The sequence below is a fragment of the Hyperolius riggenbachi genome, chromosome 4 (assembly GCF_040937935.1).
Source record: "Hyperolius riggenbachi isolate aHypRig1 chromosome 4, aHypRig1.pri, whole genome shotgun sequence".
NCBI lineage: Eukaryota > Metazoa > Chordata > Amphibia > Anura > Hyperoliidae > Hyperolius > Hyperolius riggenbachi.
The window spans coordinates 394,543,182-394,565,740 of record NC_090649.1 but is presented as its reverse complement, the minus strand read 5'-3'; the positions used below and the strand labels follow the sequence as shown (position 1 = coordinate 394,565,740).

Genomic DNA, 22,559 nt, shown 5'->3' with positions numbered 1-22,559 from the left:
GAGGAGGAGAGAGGATTAGGCTGATGGCTCAAGATACAGATAAGCCTGCCTCTGTGTAATGTTTACAAACAACATGGCCGCTGTCATTGTATCACAGGAATAAATAATCATATTCTATTAAAACTGTTTGCAGCTAGATTTGCTGTGTAAACCATCTAAACTTTACATAAGTTACTTGTTATAGTTAGTTTTTCATCTCGGATCCGCTTTAACATTCTAATCCCAAAAAAGGACAATGCCAAAGAGTACTTTTGACAATTGCACTTATCTCACATTTTAGCAAGGCAATGCTTAAAGTGAACCAGAGATGACGTGTGTGGGCCAATTTCTACTTACCTGGGGCTTCCTCCAGCCCCATGAGGTGTTTAGAGTCCCTGGACTTCCTCCACAGCTACTCCATTCTCTCAAAAAACCTCCTGGTAATTAGGTCAGCCACGCTCTTCTGCGCATGCACAGCTCGGGCCGCATGCGCAACCCTGTCACACTCCCACAGCCTGGAGTATTCTGCGCCTGTGCAGTAGTACTGCACAAAGGGAAGAATGCTCCTGGGCACAAGAGCGGAATGGGGGTGTGGGCGCATGTGCTGAAGACCATGACTTGCGGCAACGGACCCGATTACCACAAGCATTTCAGAGAGAACAGAGCGGCCGGGGAGGACGTTGAAAGACTCCAAGCACCTCATGGGACTGGAGAAAGCCCCAGGCAAGTATACACTGGCCCACACTCGCCATCTCTGGAACACTTTAAAATTCTACACGTCAGACTGCAGCAATACGTGGAGGGAGAATTGCCACATATGCGAGCTGGTTTTAGGAGAGGGAAAGGCACAAGAGACCATATTGCCAACATTCAATGGATGATAGAGAAAGCAAGGGAATTCCAGAAGAATGTCTACTTTCTTATTGACTATTCAAAAGTTTTTGATCATGATAGACTGTGGCAAATAACATACTAGTTCACATGCAGTAAAGAAGTGAGACAAGGTTGCATATTGTCTCATTTATTTAATTTGTATGCCAAATACGTAAAGCAGAGAGCTGGTTTGGATGAGTCACATGCTGGAATTAAAATAGTGGGCAGGAATATTAACAATCTGAGATATGCCGATGATACCACTCCGATGGCTGAAACTGAGGAAGAATTAAAAAGCTTAGTTATTAATGTCAAACAAAGAAGTGTCATAACTGGTCTACTGCTTAAAGAGAACCCGAGGTGGGTTTGAAGAATATTATCTGCATACAGAGGCCGGATCTGCCTATACAGACCAGCCTCTGTTGCTATCCCAAACCCCCCCTAAGGTCCCCCTGCACTCTGCAATCCCTCATAAATCACAGCCACGCTGCTGACAAACAGCTTGTCAGAGCTGACTGTGTTTATCTCTATAGTGTCAGTCTGCTGCTCTCCCCGCCTCCTGCAGAACTCCAGTCCCCGCCTGCATCCCTTCCCTCCCTGCTGATTGGAGGGAAGGGACGGGGGCAGGGACCGGAGCTATGCAGGAGGCGGGGGAGCAGCTGAGACTGACACTACAGATGTAAACACAGCCTCACAGCACGGCTGTGATTTATGAGGGATTGCAGAGTGCAGGGGGACCTTAGTGGGGTTTGGGATAGCAACAGAGGCTGGGCTGTATAGGCAGATCCAGCCTCTGTATGCAGATAACATTCTTTAAACACACCTCGGGTTCTCTTTAACATGAAGAAAACTAAAGCCATGTCATCTGCTCCAATTAACCATCTGCAATAAATGGAGAAAAAGTAAAAGTAAAAACAGGAGAAAACGTTTTAACAGATGTCATCTTCATTTCCAGTGTTTTATAGCAGAAGTACATGTTAGGATAAACATGTTTAGCAGTGAACTGAAACCAACAAGTTAAAAATGTGTCATTTTCAAAATTATACTCGCATTTGGGAAAAGTTCAGCAAGACCAAAGGAATACAAAATACCCACATAGGAATAACCCTAGATGTCTACTTCAAAAAATGGTGGCACTTGTATTTCTTTGCCGATCACACATGTTTAGGACTCTGCAAAGGAAGAATTATGCCATAAAATAAAATGGAAAAAAAACTTTTAAAAACCTAATGGGCACACCGAGGTTGACAGTCTGCTACATGCCAAGCTAGTAGTAAAAAGAGGTACCGTATATTCCAACGTATAAGATGACTGGGCATCTTTTTAAAGTTAAAATATACATTTTGTGATATACGCGCCCTATAAGACCACCCCTCTTGACTCGCGTACGTTAAAAAAGGGCGCCGGGAAAAAAGGGCGCAGGGTTTTAAAAGATAATCATGAATAACGTTTAAAAAAAATTTGTGTTATATTTCGTTTAAAAATAATGTTTTATAAAGTTATAAATCATTAAATAATGTGTATAAAATCGGCAATTTTAAAAACGTTAATCTTCCCTGTTTAAAAATTGAAATTTATAATAACGTTTTATAAAACATTAATACAAATTTTCCTAAAGCTATACCTAACCCTACTCTCACACAGAACCCTCCCTGTACCTATCCCTAACCCCTAGACCCCCCTGTTGGTGCCTAACCCTAAGACCCCCCTGGTGGTGCCTAACCCTAAGACCCCCCTGTTGGTGCCTAAACCTAAGACCCCCCTGGTGGTACCTAACCCTAATACCCCTCTGTTGGTGCCTAAACCTAAGACCCCCCTGGTGGTGCCTAACCCTAAGACCCCCCTGTTGGTGCCTAAACCTAAGACCCCCCTGTGATAAGCATTAATAACGTTTTTAAAAAAAATTGTACGGTTTTTCGTTTAAAAGTAATGTTTTAAAAAAATATTGTACTGTTTTTCGTTTAAAAATAATGTTTAAAAAATTATAAATCATTAAATAATGTGTAATCATGAGAAACAGTTATAAAACATTAAAAGTCTCCGGGCGCCGCTTTTAAAACGTTATTTTTCTCCGGCGCCCTTTTTTCCTGTTGGGCGCCGATTAAACGATATTTATTATGGGAGTGAATGGCGGCGCCCTTTTTGTCCACCTGCCTCATGCGCCCAAATTTCCTGCTTCCCTTGACTCTTGGATATTTGTATAATGAATGCATGTACTGGTGCTATACTGTATAAACAGGTATGGATACTGGTGCTGTACTGTATGTAGTATCCATTATTCAACAACCAACCAATCACGGCAAGCGGTATACCTTACCGGCAATTGGCTGGTTGTTGTATACAAAGCCTGCTTGGATTGGTCAGCTATCCCTCTCTCCAAGACTACCAGAGCAGTAGCGCAAACATGCCTCTTTCACCCATCTGGCCCACCCTTGTGTACTTTTACCTCCTTCTCTGCCTCTCAAATTTCACACATGCGCCGCTTCACTGCAGTCCTCAGAAGTGAGATCTGATAGGCAGAGAAGGAGGTATGGTAATAGGACACAAGGGCAGGCCAGACGGGTGAAAGAGGCGTGTTTTTCTGGGCACAGTGCCGCTCTCTCTCTTTTTTCTATACCCCGGGCATCCCGGACGCCTGCAGCTTGCTCCACTCTTCACTTACACCTTCCCAGTGAGGTGCCCTCTCACCTTGTCATCATGACGGCGTTAAGTCACCTCTTTCTATGAATCCTGGTAAGGGATTTTCTTCTACTATACTTGTACAGCGCCGCCCTTGCTGCCTTCATACGGTCGCCGCATACGGTGGGAATGCGGCTATGGATGTTTTTGAGCTGCCCCCACTGTATACGGCAACCGCAGGTTCTCCAGTCCGGTTCGGAAGTTTCAGCACCCACCCTATAAGACAACCCCGGCATATAAGATGACCCCCCAACTTTTGAGAAGATTTTCCTGGGTTAAAAATTAGTCTTATACACCAGAATATACAGTATATGTGGCATAATTTTATTAAGACAAAGCAAATATATATATATATATATATATTGGGAAATGTATTTAACAGCAGTAACTGGGACAATTAGTATGCTCTTTTGGTTTTCAGCATCACCTCTACGCTCAAATCTACTGTATCTCTCAGCTCCCAACCTTTCTGCACTATTATCTTGAGTCCCTGACTGTCTGTCTGTTGTTTCTGCATTCATGTCATCCTGTTTCTTCAAACTTAACAAAACAGACATTGTGATATTTCCTCCATCTTTCTCTGCTACCCCCCCCCCCCCTATAGTTCCAACAAATGTAGGTAATTCCCCAATAACCTCAACTCCTAAACTTTCCTGTCAGGGGGTAACACTGCACGTTGTGCTCTCATTTAAATCATATATTAACACATTAAAAACCTCCTGTTATTTCCATCTCAAAATTATCTCCTGAATGCGTCGCTTCCTTACACAAGAGGCTACTAATAATGTTTGTACATGCTAACCATTTCCTATCTTGACTACTGTAACAGTCTGCTCTGTGGCCTACCAAAAAACAGGCTGGCACCTCTCCAGTCCCTACTGAACTCTGCTGTTTGTCTCATCCACCTCTCCTTCCGCTCCTCTGATGCTGCCCTTCTCTGCCAATCCCTCCATTGGTTGCCAATCTCCCATAGGATCCATTTCAAACTCCTAACACTATCATAAAAAGCTCTACATATTCCCTCCATACATTTCCTTTTTAATTTCCAGATATCATCCATCCCAGAACCTTCACTCCTTCCAAGAGACCCTGTTGTTGTCCAGCTTGGTACCTCCTCTTACTTCAGGAGCAGAGCAGCATATCATGCTGAAATCTATTCAAAATCTATGTGCAGTGTGTGGCAGGATTTCATAGAAAGGAAACTATCTTTTAGCCACATAGAGTAGTGTAGGGTCTGCTTTAGAATGGGTATTTCAGGTAGTCCGTCATATTACATAAAAGTGGTAAGATTGTACAATCAAGATTGTATCATTAATGGGAACCCTAACGCTGGGAACCGCAGGAGCTGTTTCAGCCAAGCTTTGGAATTGCAGGTGATTCAAACAGTGCTAGGTTTATGAAAGGCATTCGGAGTGATTCCACAGGAACGATTGCTAAAAAAAGAAAACTTGCAGTGCTTTTTACTACTCAGAATTAAAGATGACATGAACCGTTCGCCGGCGAACCTCTCACCCTGTGCTACTTCCGGCTTGCTATGACCTGTAGTAGTACTGCTGCGCTGGGCCGGCAGTGCACGACCTTGGTCGCGCTCCTGTTGCCGGGCACTTTCTGCGCATGTGCATGACGTGACGTCACGCTCATGCACAGAGAGTGACTGGCAACAGGCGCGTGATCAAAGACGCGCACCACCGGCCCAGCGCAGCCATACTACTCCGGGTCATAGCAACCCGGAAGTAGTGCAGGCTCATAGAGATTCACTAGCGAACGGTTCGCTCGCATTTCTACTCAGAACCACAAAAAGAAAAATAAGGGAATTGCAATTGCTGTACAAATTGCTAGCATTACTTCTAAAAATGCTTTTAAATCACCAGAAATCGCTCAGGAAATACTGCTAAAATTGCTACAAAAGGTGCTAGCAATTGCGTTTTCTAGCGGGCTCCACAAGGAAGGCATGGGGCCCACAGGGGATCTCACTCCCGCTCTTGCAATCACACAAATGCTTTGTGCAGTGAATCCCAGCTCATTTTTGGCCAGATTTTTATGGTGATCAAAAGTACTGTACAATCTCATGCAAACAATTGTACAGATGGAAGGCGGACCTCGGGAGGACCAGCAAGTAGTTTAAACTTTATTTAAAGGACAACTAAAGTGAGAAGGATATGGAGGCTGCAATCTACCGTAATTTTCGCCGTATAAGATGCTCCGGAATATAAGATGCACCCAGGTTTAAAGGGGAAAAACTATAGAAAAAAAAATATAGTAAACCTGGTGCGTCCAATATACTAAACCAGGAGCGTCTTGTAGATGTTCTCCCCCAATTGGTGTCCTCCTGTGTCCCCCATCTGTACCTAGTGTGTCCCTGCTGTCCCCAGTGTGTGTCCTACTGTCCCCTGTTGCCCCCAGTATGTCCCTAATGTGTGTCCTGCTGTCCCCAGGTGTCCCCTGTATGTCTCCAGTACATCCCCTGCTGTCCCCAGTATGTCCCTAGTGTGTATCCTGCTGTCCCCAGTATGACCCCTGCTGTCCCTAGTGTGTTTCCTGCTGTTCCAAGGTGTTCTCTGTATGTCCCCGGTATGTGTCCTGTTGTCTAAATTATGTCCCTAATGTGTTTCTTGTAGTTCCTTGGTGTCCGCATTCTGCTCACAGAGTACCTACCTGTGTATGTCTGAAAACCCACTCCCCACCCCCGCCTCTTGTGTCTACACTCTCCCTGGGTTGTCCATAACTGCCCGCTTGTGTCACTGCTTCCCCCCGGTGTAAATAGCTGTGCCGCGCTCATCTTACCTAAGCCAGTGCCTTCTGCGGGGATCGGAGACCTCTCTACACACACACGGCTAAGCCTAGCGAAGGCTTCTGCTGATGATGCAACAGAAGCAATTACTAGAGTTGAAGTGTGTAAGTGAAGAGAGGTCTCCGATCCCCGCAGAAGGCACTGGCTTAGTTAAGATGAGTGCGGCACAGCTATTTACACCAGGGGAAAGCAGTGACACAAGCGGGCAATTGTGGACCACACAGGGAAAACATAGACACAAGCGGCGGGGGGTGTTTGTGGACATACACGCAGTTTGTGGGCAAGGAGAGGACCACACAGGGGGAGCCATGGGCACACGTGCGGGGCAGAGCAGCACACAATACTCATTGCCTGGCTGTCCTACTGATCATCTGCCTCTAAAGGACTTCACATTGAGCCCTGAACCGCGTTTGCAATTCGGTGGGCAAAATCTCACGATTTATCGTGATTTACCGCTCAAATACTATTTCCCCTCTGTGTTGTCACCTGGGCCGGATTACTGACCAGGCAACAAAAGCAGTCGCTTGGGGCCCCATTCAGAGTCAAAGGGGCCCCATCAGCACATAAACCAGCCCTCGCCATCCTGTCAGCGGTGGCTGGATGGTGTAATGGTTAAAGGGACTATGAGCAGAGCAGTAACTATGGAAAGATGCATATCATTTTAAAGCTCTCTTTCTCCTCTTTCCAATGATATATAAACCGCCGCCCTTTTAGTTTTCGATATTTTAGTGATCGAAATTGCGGCCACTGCAATTTCGATCACGAAACTAGCGAAAACTAAAAGGTGTAGGGTGGCAGTTTATCTAGCATTGGAAAGAGGAGAAAGAGCTTCAAAATGATATGCATCTTTCCTTAGTTACATTGTATTACCCAGGACGACTTTTCTCCAAAGTCATCAGCTCGATTCAGCACAATGCAATGACATATAAGGAACCCAGGGGGATATAATTACAAACATCATGCTGGTAGGTGTGAGGATGTAATTAATTGCTCGGAGTCCCTTTAACCACTTCAGCACCACAGGGTTTTTTGCTTAACCGGTTCAGCGCCGCAGTGCCGAAAATCTCATGCATCCGAGCAACGTTCACCTCCCATTCATTCGCCTATAACTTTATTGCTACTTATCACAATGAATTGATCTATATCTTGTTTTTTCCGCCACTAATTAGGCTTTCTTTGGGTAGCCATTTTGCTAAGAATTATTTTTTTCTAAATCCATTTGAACAGGAAGATTAAGAAAGAAATGAAAAAAAATCATTATTTCTCAGTTTTTGGCTATTATAGTTTGAAATTAATATACGCTACTGTAATTAAAACCCATTAATTTTATTTGCCCATCTGTCCCGTTAATTACACCATTTAAACGATGTCCCTATCACAATTTATGGTGCAGATATTTCATTTAGAAATAAAGGTGCATTTTTTCAATTTGCGTCCATCACTATTTATAAGCTTATAATTTTAAATAATATAATAACATACTCTCTTGACATGTATATTTAAAAAGTTTAGACCCTTGGGTAACTATTTATGTTGTTGTTGTTTTTTTTTAATTGTATTTTTTTTTTTTTCAATAAAAAATGTATGTGGGTAATTTTTGGTGTGGGAGGGAAACTGCTTATTTTACATGTAAAATAAGCAAATTCTTTAATTAAAAATGTATGTGGGTGCAGTTTACTATTTGGCCACAAGATGGCCACAGTGAGAAAAGTCCTGGATGCGAACGATTTCGCATCCAGGAATCAAAATTCAGAGGAGTTGTTTCCTGGGGGCAGAAATACCACGCTCTCTGGAGAGAAAGCGTCGGTATTTCTGTGGGGAAGTTAGATCGGTGAATGGGAATTATATTCCCATTCACTGATTGGGGGGCTAGCGGCGGGTGCACGCGCGGGCGCGCGCCCGATCGCGCGCACCACGCATTGAAAGCAGCAGTGCCTTTCTGGACGAGAAAGCTCGTCCAGAAAGGCCGAACTGGTTAAAAACCAGAGCAATTTTTACATTTCAGCGCTCCTCCCATTCATTCACCAATAACTTTATTGCTACTCATCAGATGTAAATCATCTCTATCTTGTTTTTTCGGCCACAAATTATGCTTTGTGAGGGTGATATTTGCTTTTAGTAATTATGTTATTATTTGTGCATTTTAAAGGGAAAAAATGAGAAAAAAAAGAAAAAATACACTATTTCTCCATTTCCATCCACTATAGTTTTCAAATAAACAATGTTACCATAGGTAAAACCCACACATTGTATTTGCTAATTTGTCCTGGTTATCTCAACATTTAAATAATGTTCCTAGTACAATGTATGGCGATAATATATTAGTTTCTGGTTTGTGTTTTTTGTTTTCTCATTGTACTCTATCAGTAATTAAAAGCCCTTATCTTCATGATTAACAGTAATACACTATCATGGCATACATATTTTAAAAGCTAAGTCCCTAGGGTAACTATGAATTTTCTTTTCAATGCTGTCACTTTTGTTTTTTTTTTTACAAGTATTTATTTAGGGGTATAGAGTACATGAAAATAACAGTTTTATTGCTTTTCATTCAGTTTTCCGGTAAAAAAAATCACATGACTTAGCCCTCAGTTGTCAAACAACACAACTATTCTCTCACTTGTCACGGTTAAAATGATACCCTATATACATAATCAGATAGCTTATTGGGCATACAGCACACTGTTTACCACAAGTACGCCTATCTACTCCCCTGAGCTTCAGATGAAGTTTTGTGGGGAGTAGATAAGCGTAGCAAGGGATTCAAAGTGGTTAAGGGCTCTGCCTCTGACACAGGAGACCAGGGTTCGAATCTCGGCTCTGCCTGTTCAGTAAGCCAGCACCTATTCAGTAGGAGACCTTAGGCAAGTCTCTCTAACACTGCTACTGCCTATAGGGCGCGTCCTAGTGGCTGCAGCTCTGGCGCTTTGAGTCCGCCAGGAGAAAAGCGCAATATAAATGTTATTTGTCTTGTCTTGTCAAATGATGCCGTGCGCTGCTGATTGTCTTCAGAGCCAGGCTCTCCTCCTAGGTCCCCCTCCTGCTACTGTGCGCTCTGCCGCTGCCCACTCCTCCCTCCCTTCCCACAGAGAACCACAGCTGCAGCAAGAATGATAGCAGCAGATGGCAAACGCTCACTCACCTATCCATGATCCAAGCGATAGAGATCACGTCATCTGAAACCCATCTGTCTCTTCTACAGTGCAGCCGCTCGCTCTGAACTTCCTGATTCTCAGATCAGACAGGAAGTAGGAAGTAGTAATAGTAGTAGTAACAGAGCGGCAGCACTCTAGAGGAGACAGATGGGCTCTGGATGACGGGACCTCTATTGCTTGGATTGCAATAGGTGAATGTGAGTCATCTGGTGCTGTCATTCTCCCCCGCTGCCTTCTCTGCTGGACTATCGTATTCACTGGGATGGAGGCTGCATGGTGGCTGTCTAGTTTGGGAGGAAATCGGTTGTTCGGTGGTGGGGGTGGTTATGTAATTCTGTCTGGGGAATGGCTTCCGGTTTGGTGGTGTCCAGAGCTTTCTGCTATTGCCAGGCTGGTGATGCAGGAGGAAAGTGCTGCTGCTGTGATATCTGGCACCCTCTTCACAGGGGTGGCCCAGGCCCTAAATGCAAAAGTCCCAGCCATTCATCTCTCACTCTGCATTTAGCCGCTGCTTTTCCCTGCATTGTGCACCCACAGAGGAAAACGGGCTGTTGCCCATAGCAACCAGTAGCTCAGGTGCCCCGGTGTGTGCGGCATGTTGCTGTGCAGCTGCATCTTCTGATTCTATTACGACATGACGGGGAGGGCCCAAATCAGTTACTTTGCTTAGGGCCCCATTTAGCCTTAATCCGGCTCTTGTTGTCACAGCCCGGAGGGATATGTAATTCAGGGTCTGGCGATAGAGGGAACCCCGAATTACCCATACGCACCGGTGCAGTATAACATTACTGCTATGGCGGTGCCTAATTTCGGCACTTGGTGCTGAGCCCCGAAAACATCTGCTTCATGACTTTCATTAGCATGTAGATGCCCATAAGGGCCCTTTTCCACTAGCGGCGATTGCGATGCTGATTCACAAAATCGCTAGTGATTTTTAAATCGCTACGGTTTGCCTAATAACATAGGAATTGCGGTAGGTAATTTCCACTACTGTGATTCGTTTCTTACTTAAGTTTGATCGCGCCGCGGAGCGATTTTTGCCATGATTTTGCTATGTAGTGCCTTGCATAGCAAAATCGCAATCGCAATCTCCTGAAAAATTTGGACATTTGCTGAATCGCAATCGCTAATGTTTAGCGTGAACGCTAGCGATTGCTAGTGGAAGGTTCACACTGGTAGAAAAAAAAAACAGTCCGTTCGCAGATTGTAACGGATCCAATCCACCTATGGATCCGTTCACATTAGTCTGTTAGCAAATTTGGTACTTCAGCAATTTTTGCAGCAAGACCCCTGAGCCCAGCAGAACGGAAGCTTTAGGTCCTGTTCAGACTATATGTGTTCCTAGCCGTTTTCAGGGAACGCGTACTGGTACCAAAAACGCATAGAAACGGCTCCTAATGCTTTTGAATGGGCTAGTTCACATGTATGCGTATGAGACGCATACGTTTCTCATCCGCATTGCTGCACGCAGTTCTGTGCGATACGCATAGAAACGGACGCAATGAAAGTCTATGGACGCGTATCAAAAACGCGTACTATTGCGTTTTTAGCGTCCGTTTTCCTCTGCGGTTCCCATAATTTTTTTTTTCCCCTGGGTCACGTGTTTGTGCAAAACGCAATAGAAAACGCATTCAAACGCAAGAAAAACGCATGCGTTTTTCAACTTGCGTTTCTTTGAATTTATACGCGTTCTACAAACACAGCAAGTATGAACAGGCCCTAAGTGTTGCATTGGGGGCAATGAGAAAACGGAATGTTTCTTTACACTAGTGAAGAAACGGATCGTTCTAGCCAGCAAAATCCACTTTGGGGATGGGGGTCTGGAGGGGATGTGGGGAAACGGACTGGAAGCAGCTAAACGGCGAACAGAGTGAAAACGGATCTGATCGACTGGTAATCAGATCCATTTTCACGGATATCTGTTTGCCACTTAATTGCCAGTGTGAACTGGGCCTTAATCCGTTTGCCACTTAATTACCGTGTGAACCAGGCCTTAATGGTACAATATTTTCCTTAGATGTGATCTTTAGATCACATCCTCACAGTATGTGGAGAAAATCGATGTAAATGAAGCTATGGTCAATTGGAACAGAAAATGTCCTCAATCGGAATGTTGGATTTTGCGATCATATCTGAAGAAAGAAAGTCCGGTTTATGAGAACAATCGATAACTACCTTCTGATTACTTTCGATACCCCAAATCGAATTGAATGATCGCATCTTGTGAAAATATTGCACCATTAATGGGCACCTTTCCCCTTTTAGGAATTGCTGAAATCTCTCTTCACTCAAGTGGGCCCCTAGCCTAACATAAGCCACTCCAGAAGTAAACTCCTTCATTAGCTTTTCCTTTGTGAAGTTGCACTTCTCTTGCATGAGCCCAGCTGATCACCTCCTGAGGCAAGTATAGTCCCTGCTTCACTTAGTCACGCCAGTCTGCTAACAGAGCACAATCCATGTAACATTGAACAGTCCCTGTGGTAGGAGAGCCTCACAAGAACTGCAAAAGAGGAAAATAAACCTGGGAGGGGAGGGAAGGAGAAGCAGGGCGGAGAATAGAGAAGTCGGAGGAATTGGAAGCAATTTGGTGGTGATTGTAAAGTTTGAGCAGTAAGCCGCACTCTCTCCCCTCGTCTTTGTGTGTCTATGTAACCCGCTCTCTCCCGGGGGAGCTCTGATCAGACAGCTGCTCTGTGGATTAATCCAGCGCTCAGTCTCAGCAGCAGCTATCCATGATCATCAGCGAGCAGAGAGCCCAGGGTCCTTCCTTCCTCTGCCTGCATCATGCTGCTCAGCGTCACCAGCACAGCAAACTCTGCCATCCAGCCACTCGCCTGTAACATGGATTACTAGGGGACTCGCAGGCAGCAGCACACAGTCCGGGGAGTTCGCACAAGTGAGTCTGCACCGAGCACAGGGGGGACTTGCCTGAATCTCGCTGAGAAATGGATGTGGCCATGAGCCCGGGGAACGGGCTGGGAGTGAGCCGGGGACAGCCTGCCCTGCCAGGGATGCTGGAGCGGAGGAGCAGGACATGCAGGAAGAGGAAAGCGCTGCTGCTGGGGCAGATGTGCTTCATGGCTTGCCTCATGCTGGTTGGAACATCCATCTCCCACTGGGCAGAAAAATCAGGTGAGTTCTCCGAGTTCCTCATCACTTCTCTCTGATGATAGACTTTGGCATCCGCCAGCTGCTGTGTGAGCTGAATGTCACTAGAGCTGTCACACTCACGTCGCCGGTCTGTCACTATCCTGCTAGCCAGGACGTTTGGCTAGTGTTATTTCTGGTAGCAACATTTTATAGACGGATCTATCCAGGAAGAACTGCTGCCTGCATCAGAGGAAACCTGTAACATTTTGCAGCCTCTTCTTGACCCCTAACCTTGACCTCCTCCATAATGTTGACCCTTTTCTGAAGCCTTCCCTTGACCTTCTCCTGACACCTAACCCTAACCAACCCCTCAACCCATTCCTACTCAGTCAGTACAAAAATCATCCGACTCCAACTTCGACTCCTCAGTTTATGAAACCATTTATGACTCCAGGTACCCAAACATTGCTCCGACTCCTTGACTCCAACTCCACAGCCCTGTTCCTAACACCTAACCCCAACTTCTCCCCTCAATAGTTACCTATTACTATTACCTCATCCTCTCTTCCTAATGCCCAACCATTGACCCCTGACCCTAACGTTCTTACTCTATTTACTCTGTTGCCTTTTCTTTCATCCTTCTGAAATGAGAGTAGCAGATTTTGATTGGGATGTTTGCTCTGTGGAGCTGTACTGTGCAAGTGCAGGTGCATATAGTGCACACTAATGAAGATCGTTTCAGCCTTAGGGTTCCTGGTATCCTGTGCAAAGATTTAAGGTGCCTGCTAATAATACAATCTTTTTTTTTTTTCCAAATTTACAATTTATATGTGATATGAGGAACTACCTTAAAGTGTACTTGAGACAGGGGACTAAAAAATAAATACTTACCTGGGGCTTCCTCCAACCCCTTTCAGGCTGTTCGCTTCCTCGCCGTCTTCCCGGGCCGCATGGATCCTAGTTGGCCTGGTGATTCCTCCAGTAGGCGCATGCGCACTCCGTTGTGCGTTTGCCCCCATCCTAATGCCAGGAGTGCAAAGGGGGCAGGGGCGTAGCAGTAGGGGGTGCAGAGGTAGCGACCTCATCGGTGCCCTTGAGCTACCCCCAACCACAGTATTTATTGATGCTATGCTGATAATATTCACTTCTATAGGTGATTCGAATAGCAGTGATCATTAACACACTGTTCCCCATCCCCTTCTTGCACCTCTGACACTGTGGTTGTCCTTGATTGGTTTTGGTGTGCCATATCACTTGTTATGTATAGAGTGCTTGGGGGGCCTCAATGCAAAACTTGCACCGGGTCCCATAGCTCCTTAGCTACGCCACTGAAAGGGGGCGTGCATGTGTGGCCGGGCTGTGCATGTGCAGTATGCCCTTATTGGAGGAATTACTGGGGCAAGTTTCCTTTAAATATCCAATCAAATCCACTCAGTTTACTCTCCTACTACGTAGATTTGGTAAGATAGGACAACAAATCCAGAATCATTAGTGGGCACCATTAGGCTTAGTTCACATGACTGGCATTGCACTACCCCCGCACCATAACGTGGGCATGACGCAATGTACACTCTGCACTTTATAACGTGCATGTTACTTTTCATGGCATAAAGATTGCTACGGCAATGTGCCCATTAACATGCCAGTGCAGCGTGCATAGTGTGTACGCAGCCTGAGTATGCCACTGTCATCTGAACCCTGTACATTTCCTTTCATGATGCTACTAAACTTTTTTTGTTAAACTAATATTAAAAATACTAACCACTATTTGTACAGTTGTGTATTTGTAGAGTTTGCTCAGAAGAATAGATCTGTCGCATATATTGGAAGGACTCTTATTGAGAGAATGTAAATAGAGGTGCTGTGGTGCCAACTTAGCAATGTCTGGGTGACTGGGAAGGTGTCGTGTAAATATTTAGGAGAGTTTGCACACACACCCTCTCCCCCTTCTGATTGTATTCCTGGTGCCCTGTGCAGCCACACTAAACTAGCATGTATCCAATGCTAGCCCTGTGCCACATTGGTGCTGTCAGAGAGCTGTGATCTGATTGTTTGCCTTTGCTCAGTAGTGACATAGTTAACACAAGCAGAGCAAGATGCAAAGGGCAGCAGTGCTTTTATTGTGCTTGGCTGTTGCCTGAGTGTTGGATGAGGCAGCCTGATACCCACAGTCAGCTGCCCTGAGAACATGCTGCTTGCCAACATGTGGAATTGCTGTCAGAGGAGCTGCTACATTACTGAATGAATAGTCTGAATTCAAATTAGCAAACCAGACTAAATGACAGATTACCCTAGTTGTGCACTGCAACATTATTTTTTTTTTTTTTCAATTATATGAAAAGATTCTACAACAGTCACTTAATTTTTTTTATATTTCTTATTGATATCATTGAGCTCAGGAAGAATAAAGACTATATGTATTTAATAGGGCAGTTTTTTAGGGAAAGAACAAAAAACAATACAACATTTATATGATACTTTTCTTCTGATGGACTCAAAGGACGTCAGGGCTGCAGCCACTTAGGGAGTACAGGATCAATAGGGAGCCTTGCCCATAGACTCCTTACTGTTATACACACTGGGCTGATGGGATGCCAACCCTGGTCAAAGGCTCAAATCCCACCTCAATGGCAACAGCCTTAACCGCTACGTTATTTAGCTGACCCTCAGCACCTCTTCTGATAAAATTGGTCTGTATGGTTATTAGGGTAGGAACACACTAGGCAGAGTTTTCCATAGCACATAGTGGAAAACTCAAATGCGATTCTGCCTAGTGTGTTCCTACCCTCAGTGTTGATCAAATAGGTAAGTCCGAGATAGCACATTTAGTTTGTATTGCGTAATGCATCTCTGATTGGCTGCAGCTTTTGGTTACCAGAAAAGATGTACAGTATACTAAATTGGAGTTATGTCAACGTGTGGGTAGGAACACACTAAGCAGAATCACATATGCTTTTTCCATAGCACATAGTGGAATAGGCATGTGTGATTCTGCCTAGTGTGTTCCTACCCTGAATGTCAGTCGCACACACTTTTTTAGCTTGCGAACTGCTTAAAAAATTAAGAATAATCTGTCAGGTGGAATCTAGCTACAGATCAAGCCATAACTGCCGCACATGCACATTCCTCAGGTGGAATCTACCCAGAAGTCCTTTGCGATCTACCAGTAGAACATGATCTAGGCAATGGGCACCCCTGTTGTATGTAGTCCAAAGGATCCCAATACCAGTTGATGTCAAATGCCTATTCACCTGGACTTGCTATTGTGCACCTGGATACATTTACAGCACAGATCAGATATATTATCTAAACAACAACAAAGAACCTAACTGGATACACATATGATTTACCAGCTGCTAATTTTGGCAACCATACACACTTTAATGCACTCTTTTTAAACTATCAGTCTACTAAAGCAATTGAGCAGTCATTTCAATGCTTTCAACAATCAATTCATATCAAAGCAATCAAAATCTTGTAGCTCATCTAATCAATAAAACGATTTAACTTGATTGAAAACAGTCACAAAAAATCGCTTGCACTTGGCAGTTCAGTTTTGCAAAGATGCAATCATTATATTAAAGTAATACATTGCCGTCGATGGAGTGAAGTTATTTGAGAGGCAAGTGGTCACCGTTAGAGATACGCAGTGACCGACATGCCGCTGTAAACTCTATTATAGTTCTTTTCAGGCCACTAAAGAAATGACCGCCGTAGCAATTGTGTTGGAATGTTGATCAGCAGGGCATTGGCTAAAATGAAGATTTAAACAAACACCTAAAGAAGATAAAAGGTAAAGCTTGGAGTTGTGGTAGATGAGCACAGGCCTCATTAGGGAACATTCACACTGGAGATCGCAAAACACTAGCAAAATCGCTTTGCGACAGATTTTTTCACGTTTTTGCGTATTTTTTACTGGACATTTTAGCGATTTTTTTTTTTTTTTTTTTTTTTTTTTTTTTTTTTTTAGAAATTGCTATGTGACTTTTTCAACATTTCAATTGCGATTACTCTAAAATTGTTAAAAAGCGGCGCATACACCGCATTTTCATTTTCTGCAAATCATGAATTGCCGGAGATCTCCGCAGTGAGATCATTGCTGTATACTTTTTAATTACCCTGGTGCTTTTCAAAGCGCTAGCAATTGCAGGCGATTCCGAAATCTGCAGAAAACGTCCACAAATCACCCCAGTGTGAATGGGCCCTTAGTCAAATCACTGGAACGTATGAGGTTCTGGCAACCAGCCCGTTTATTGGAATGAAATGGATGGTGGTTGTGGTACTATAACAGCATACAGTAGATAGGTGAGCCCACAGTAACAGCTGTGCCCTAGAATTGAGTCTCTCACTGCTGTTACCAGTCATCATTCACTAGAGGCTGTCATTCCAATACCAGCTCCAAAAAAGCAGTGTCTCCAAACCTGCCCATTAGTCTGTCATTCCTCACTTCTGAATAACCTGTAAGTCATCATGACTGGAGCAGTCTAAGTGATGCAACTTGCTTACTCTGCAGAACTCTGTGTGATTTCCTCCCACTCTTCAGAATTGTGCACATCGCCCGTAACACAATTCCTTTTACAGTCATTCATTTGTCTCTACAAGTGCAGCATCGGGAGGTGAAAAAACAATAGCTTAGATGTCATGCATGCTAAAAGTGAAGGTATCTTTAATGTAGATGAGCACTTGGGAGCGCGTGTCTTGTGGGGACACTGTTACAAATCCCAGTGCTGCCGATGCTGTTATTTCCAAGGATGTGATTCATGTTGACACGATTTGCTTTAGGAAAGGCAGAAGAACTGACACAGAGTGACTAGGGAAGTGTCTTCTGAACAGGTGAAGAGAGAAGTGCTCTGCCTAGACTGCCAAAAGCAGCTGCTTTTCTGGAAAACTGAGGTTAATATTGCCACAACTGTTTGGATTGGGGACAGATGACCTTGTAGCGTGATGGATTGAAGGACAGGTGGAGATGGGGAAGCAATGCATGGCAGATCCACAGAGGCTTGTCACGAATAACTCTCCCACAAGCCCACATTACCTGTGCCTCTCCAGCTGTTTCTCGGCTACGACTTTCACTGCTTGTTTTGTTAATCGTGGGGGTTCTCTCTCAGCAGCTGAAACAACCGCAATTTTCCTGGCTGTGATCTGTGTGAAATGTGGAGTTTGAAATTGGAGGAAAAAAACTGTTTCTAGTTTTCAAGCCAACCTCAGCTACATACATAAAAAAAGAGATCATACAAAACTGCATTAGGGCTGGAACCCACTAGAGCGATTTGTTTGAGTGTTTAGGGAACGCTTTAAATCGTAAGCGCTTTCTCTAAATGCTCTGCCAATGTAGATAGATGCAACAAATTCCACAGTAGCGATTGCGATTAGCAAAATCGCAATTGCAGGACATGCAGCATTTTGGGAGTGTTTGCGCTTCAATGTAAGGTTTTGAAGCGCTGGCAAATCGCTCTTGAATTGCTACACATATCGATTTGAGTGTGATTGCAAACTGTAAATAAAATGATGATACATTGAAAGCATCAATCAGAATTAAAATCGCAAATCTCTACACAATCGCTGGCAAAGAGCTTACATTTTTTAAAATCACCCCCAAAAGTGCCGGAAAACGCTCATGAAATCGCTGACAAAACGCTAATTAAATTTGCGAATTGTAGTGGCTTCCAGGCTCACATTAGTTTGCCTGGCCACTCATAGTCTGATGCAGTATGGCAGGGTGGTGTAATGCCAGCCATATACAGGACAATTTATGGTTCAGTGTGGCAAGTGCTCAATCACCTTCCTAGCTAAAAATCGATTGAGTAGCAGTGATCAATTTACCACCTCGTTCATTTCATCTTAATTAGATTTCAGCACAATGTTTCCATACTTTTTTTATTGCGCATACAGTTATCCTACTTGCCTTTGCCACTAAGTAATGTCATCCATGTAAAAAATCACAAGTCCCCTAGTATAGAATAGACCAGGACTGGGAACTGCTGTTTGCAAAGGATATATGAATGTTTGCTATTTTACTCACCGTTATCAACAGTGATAAAATAGCCCTGCAGGTGTGGCAGCAGGTAACTGATAAGCTTCTGAGAAAAGTGAAACACAATCTATTATCCTTTTTAGTCAATTTGTAGCAAACAATTGTTTGTTTCACCTAGGACCCACTGGGAGCTCTCTGTGTGCCAGCTTATACAAGTGGATCACTATGGGGTGATCCCACTGGCAGCACTGTGATCGCAGAGCAATTGCAAATCGCTGTTTTCAGCATTTTGGGAGTGATCCCGGAGTAATCACATCAGCTCCTGTAGAGCCAAAACATGATTGCTCCAGGAATCATGGTCAAAATCACAGACTTCCACGATTTTGGAAATTTGCAAGTGCTTTGTGATCCGTCGCATCTGCCATCAGTGTGTCCCAAACCTTTATATAAGTTTTTATTGTGTGGCTAACCTATTGGAGCAGAGGGGACATTTTGAATATGGTTCTTAAACTCTTTGCATAATAAAACTGACTTTACCCCATTAAGTGTGGCAGAACCTAATGATGTAAGAGTTCTTTGCAGTGGGAAGAATCAAGTAATATCTAGGCTCATATTCACAAAAGCATGGTAAAGTTGCAGTTCCTAGGAAGTACATGGCAATTTTAACATTACTTACAGTGACAAAGCAGTGCATGTTGTGCAGTTAGTAGGATCCCTGTTGCTTAAGTAATGTGTGCGTTGCTAGGGTAATGTGCGCTGTGCTACTCCAACAAACCTGTGAGGATAGAAAAGCTAAAAAAACTACTTTCCTCGGCTTACCAAAGGCTCCTCTCGTCCTCCTCTGCCAGGGGGTTCCAGTACTGAGACCCCCTTAAGCTCACAGGCGCCCAGCCACACTGCGCCTGCACAGTAGCACAGACCCATTCGGATATTGGCGCAAAAAGCTGAGGCCGATCGGGTCCGTGTTACTGCATAGGTGCAGATGGCAAGTGCATGCGCGGTAGCACAGAACCCGTTCAGGCTTAGCTTTTTCTGGCAAAGGTCTGTTTTACTGCCTATACATGAGCTGTCAACGATTTTGTGGAAGGGACAGCACTGGAACAGGCTAATAGTGGAGGATGGGGGGGGGGGGGGGGGGGGGGGTAGTGGCTCCCTCTCTAAGGGTATTTGGAGCACTCTTTTCCCTACAGCAGGGGTGTCATACACAATCACATAAGTGGCCAAAATCTAAAACATTGTCTAAGTTATTGAGATTTAACATTTACTGAAAAGTCTAAAATTAAGTGATTTACTACAGTGTCCTGGGCGGGGGAGGGGATCGGGGTGCTGTTTCAGGTCTCCTCTGATCTTGTTGAAAGCCACACGCTCTGTGCTGCATACCTCTGGCTAGTGGCTACGGCTATGTCACGTGATCGGGAGAAGGAGGTATGGAAGCACAGGGCATGTGTCTGCCCGGAAGAACAGACGAGACACATCACATGGTTGGAGCAGGTAAATATGACACAGTTCTGCTGTGCTACTCTGCTATGTGGGGAGATGGTGTGGGGTGAAGTTGTGTGTGTATGTCTTACTAGTTGGGAGGGGATGCAAGGAGGAGGTTAATCTTCTTTGGGGGGAGGGGCTGGGGTCTCGTGATGTATCGCTGCACCCCGGCTCAAGCTGACTATGTTTCAATCAGAAACACTGTCACCAGTGTGCTCCTCCAGACAAGAAGGCGGCACCCTGTCTTTCTTTTGCTGCATACAATGATGGACATTTGAGGGCCACATAAAATGGCAATGAGGGCTGCATTTGGCCCGCTGGCCTTGTGTTTGACACCTGTGCTCTACATGTACAAGCCAGTGTGCCACAGAGACTGCCTTTGCTTATACCAGGAGAATATATGCAGCTGTCCCAGGTGAATTCATGGAGGCACACTTGATTAGTTTATCAGGTGATCGGTTTATTCTTCTCTGATTGGCTGGCCACAATCCGTCTACACAGAATGCATCTGTGGAGACCCTGCAAGCCAGCTCAGCTTTTAGAGATGGCCAAATAATTCCTCAAACATGCAAATTTCGGGCTGAAAGGAATTGCAATTTGTGTAGGCTGAACTTGAAATTTTTCAGAGGCTAATGAGATTCAGGAGCTGTGGATTAATTATCCAGCAGCTAGTTAAGTAATCAAGCCGCCAGCTAATTAATTGTCAGCTCCTGAAACGGATTTGTTTCCCTGAAAAAGTTCCGATTCAGCCCACTCAAATTCTGTTGTCTGTCAAACTAGAATGCGCATATTGATTGGATTTTAAAGTGAACTCAAGGTGAGAGTGATATGGAGGCTGCCACATTTATTTCCTTTTGGACCATACTAGTTGTCTGCCAGCCCTGCTCATCTCTTTGGCTGCAGTAGTGTCTGAATCACACACCAGAAACAAGCAGGCAACTAATCTTGTCAGTTCTGACAATATTCCTGATCTGCTGCATGCTTGTTCAGGGTCTATGGCTGAAAGTATTAGAGACAGTGGATCAACAGGACAGCCAGGCAACTTGTATTGCTTAAAAGAAAAATAAATGTGGTAGCCTCCATATTCCTTTCACCTTTAAGCTAATCTCTTCTGTGCACTTCTAATCAGCTTTGTTGTGTTAAATAGTTACTATCTGGTGGTATGGTTAGTACTTGCAGTTCATCATTTTACAAACTTTCTAAAAGTACCCTTATTCGTTACAGCAGCGTGAAGGTAATTTCTGTATATAAACTAAACATAGCACTCTGTATTCCTGTAAGGCACAAAGGCCCATATGCAATTAACTTTTTATCCTGAGTTTTCTCCTGGGTGATATTTTTAAACTTGTCAATAAAATGCCTTTTAAGCTACCAGGAAGCAAGAAAATACTCAAAATACTTTTGCTAGTACTTTTTCATTTACTTTTTGGTACTTTTTTAGTTGAAAAGTTCCGGAAAGTTGTTTTAAATAGACAATGAAAAATGATCTCCTAGGAGAAAACGCAGGTGAAAAAATGAATTGCATACGGCCCAAAGTTTCTTAGGTATACCTGCTGGTGTTCCTGGTTTCAGCCATTGTCTCATCATATAATTAGTCTCTGTACTGAATTCTTATTTTGCTGACAGTTGGTTCTTTAGTACTGCCACTGTCATCTTATATAGTTAAACACAGCAGAAGCTGCTGTGAGGCAAACTTGCTGACTGCTGTAGTTCAAAGAAAAGTCACCTGATCAGCCAATACAAATATTAAAGGGAACCTAAACTGAGAAGCATATGGATTTTCCTTTTCAAATACAGGATCTTCTCAAAAAATTAGCATATTGTGATAAAGTTCATTATTTTCTGTAATGTACTGATAAACATTAGACTTTCATATATTTTAGATTCATTACACACAACTGAAGTAGTTCAAGCCTTTTATTGTTTTAATATTGATGATTTTGGCATACAGCTCATGAAAACCCAAAATTCATATCTCAAAAAATTAGCATATTTCATTCGATCAATAAAAGAAAAGTGTTTTTAAAACAAAAAAAGTCAACCTTCAAATAATTATGTTCAGTTATGCACTCAATACTTAGTCGGGAATCCTTTTGCAAAAATGACTGCTTCAATGCGGCGTGGCATGGGGGCAATCAGCCTCTGGCACTGCTCAGGTGTTATGGAGGCCCAGGATGCTTCGATAGCGGCCTTAAGCTCATCCAGAGTGTTGGGTCTTGCGTCTCTCAACTTTCTCTTCACAATATCCCACAGATTCTCTATGGGGTTCAGGTCAGGAGAGTTGGCAGACCAATTGAGCACAGTAATACCATGGTCAGTAAACCATTTACCAGGGTTTTTGGCACTGTGAGCAGGTGCCAGGTCGTGCTGAAAAATGAAATCTTCATCTCCATAAAGCTTTTCAGCAGATGGAAGCATGAAGTGCTCCAAAATCTCCTGATAGCTAGCTGCATTGACCCTGCCTTTGATAACACACAGTGGACCAACACCAGCAGCTGACATGGCACCCCAGACCATCACTGACTGTGGATACTTG

The 22,559-nt window shown here is 44.0% G+C and overlaps 1 protein-coding gene across 1 annotated transcript in view; it reads left to right on the top strand.

Annotated features, from left to right (window-relative positions):
* The first annotated feature begins 11,927 nt into the window (after positions 1–11,927).
* SLC24A3 (solute carrier family 24 member 3) overlaps positions 11,928–22,559 on the top strand; it is a 513,374-nt gene continuing 502,742 nt past the window's right edge. The window contains exon 1 of the mRNA XM_068232219.1: positions 11,928–12,609. Within this exon, the coding sequence (XP_068088320.1) occupies positions 12,423–12,609 (187 nt within the window). The 5' untranslated portion in view covers positions 11,928–12,422. The remainder of the gene's footprint in view (positions 12,610–22,559) is intronic.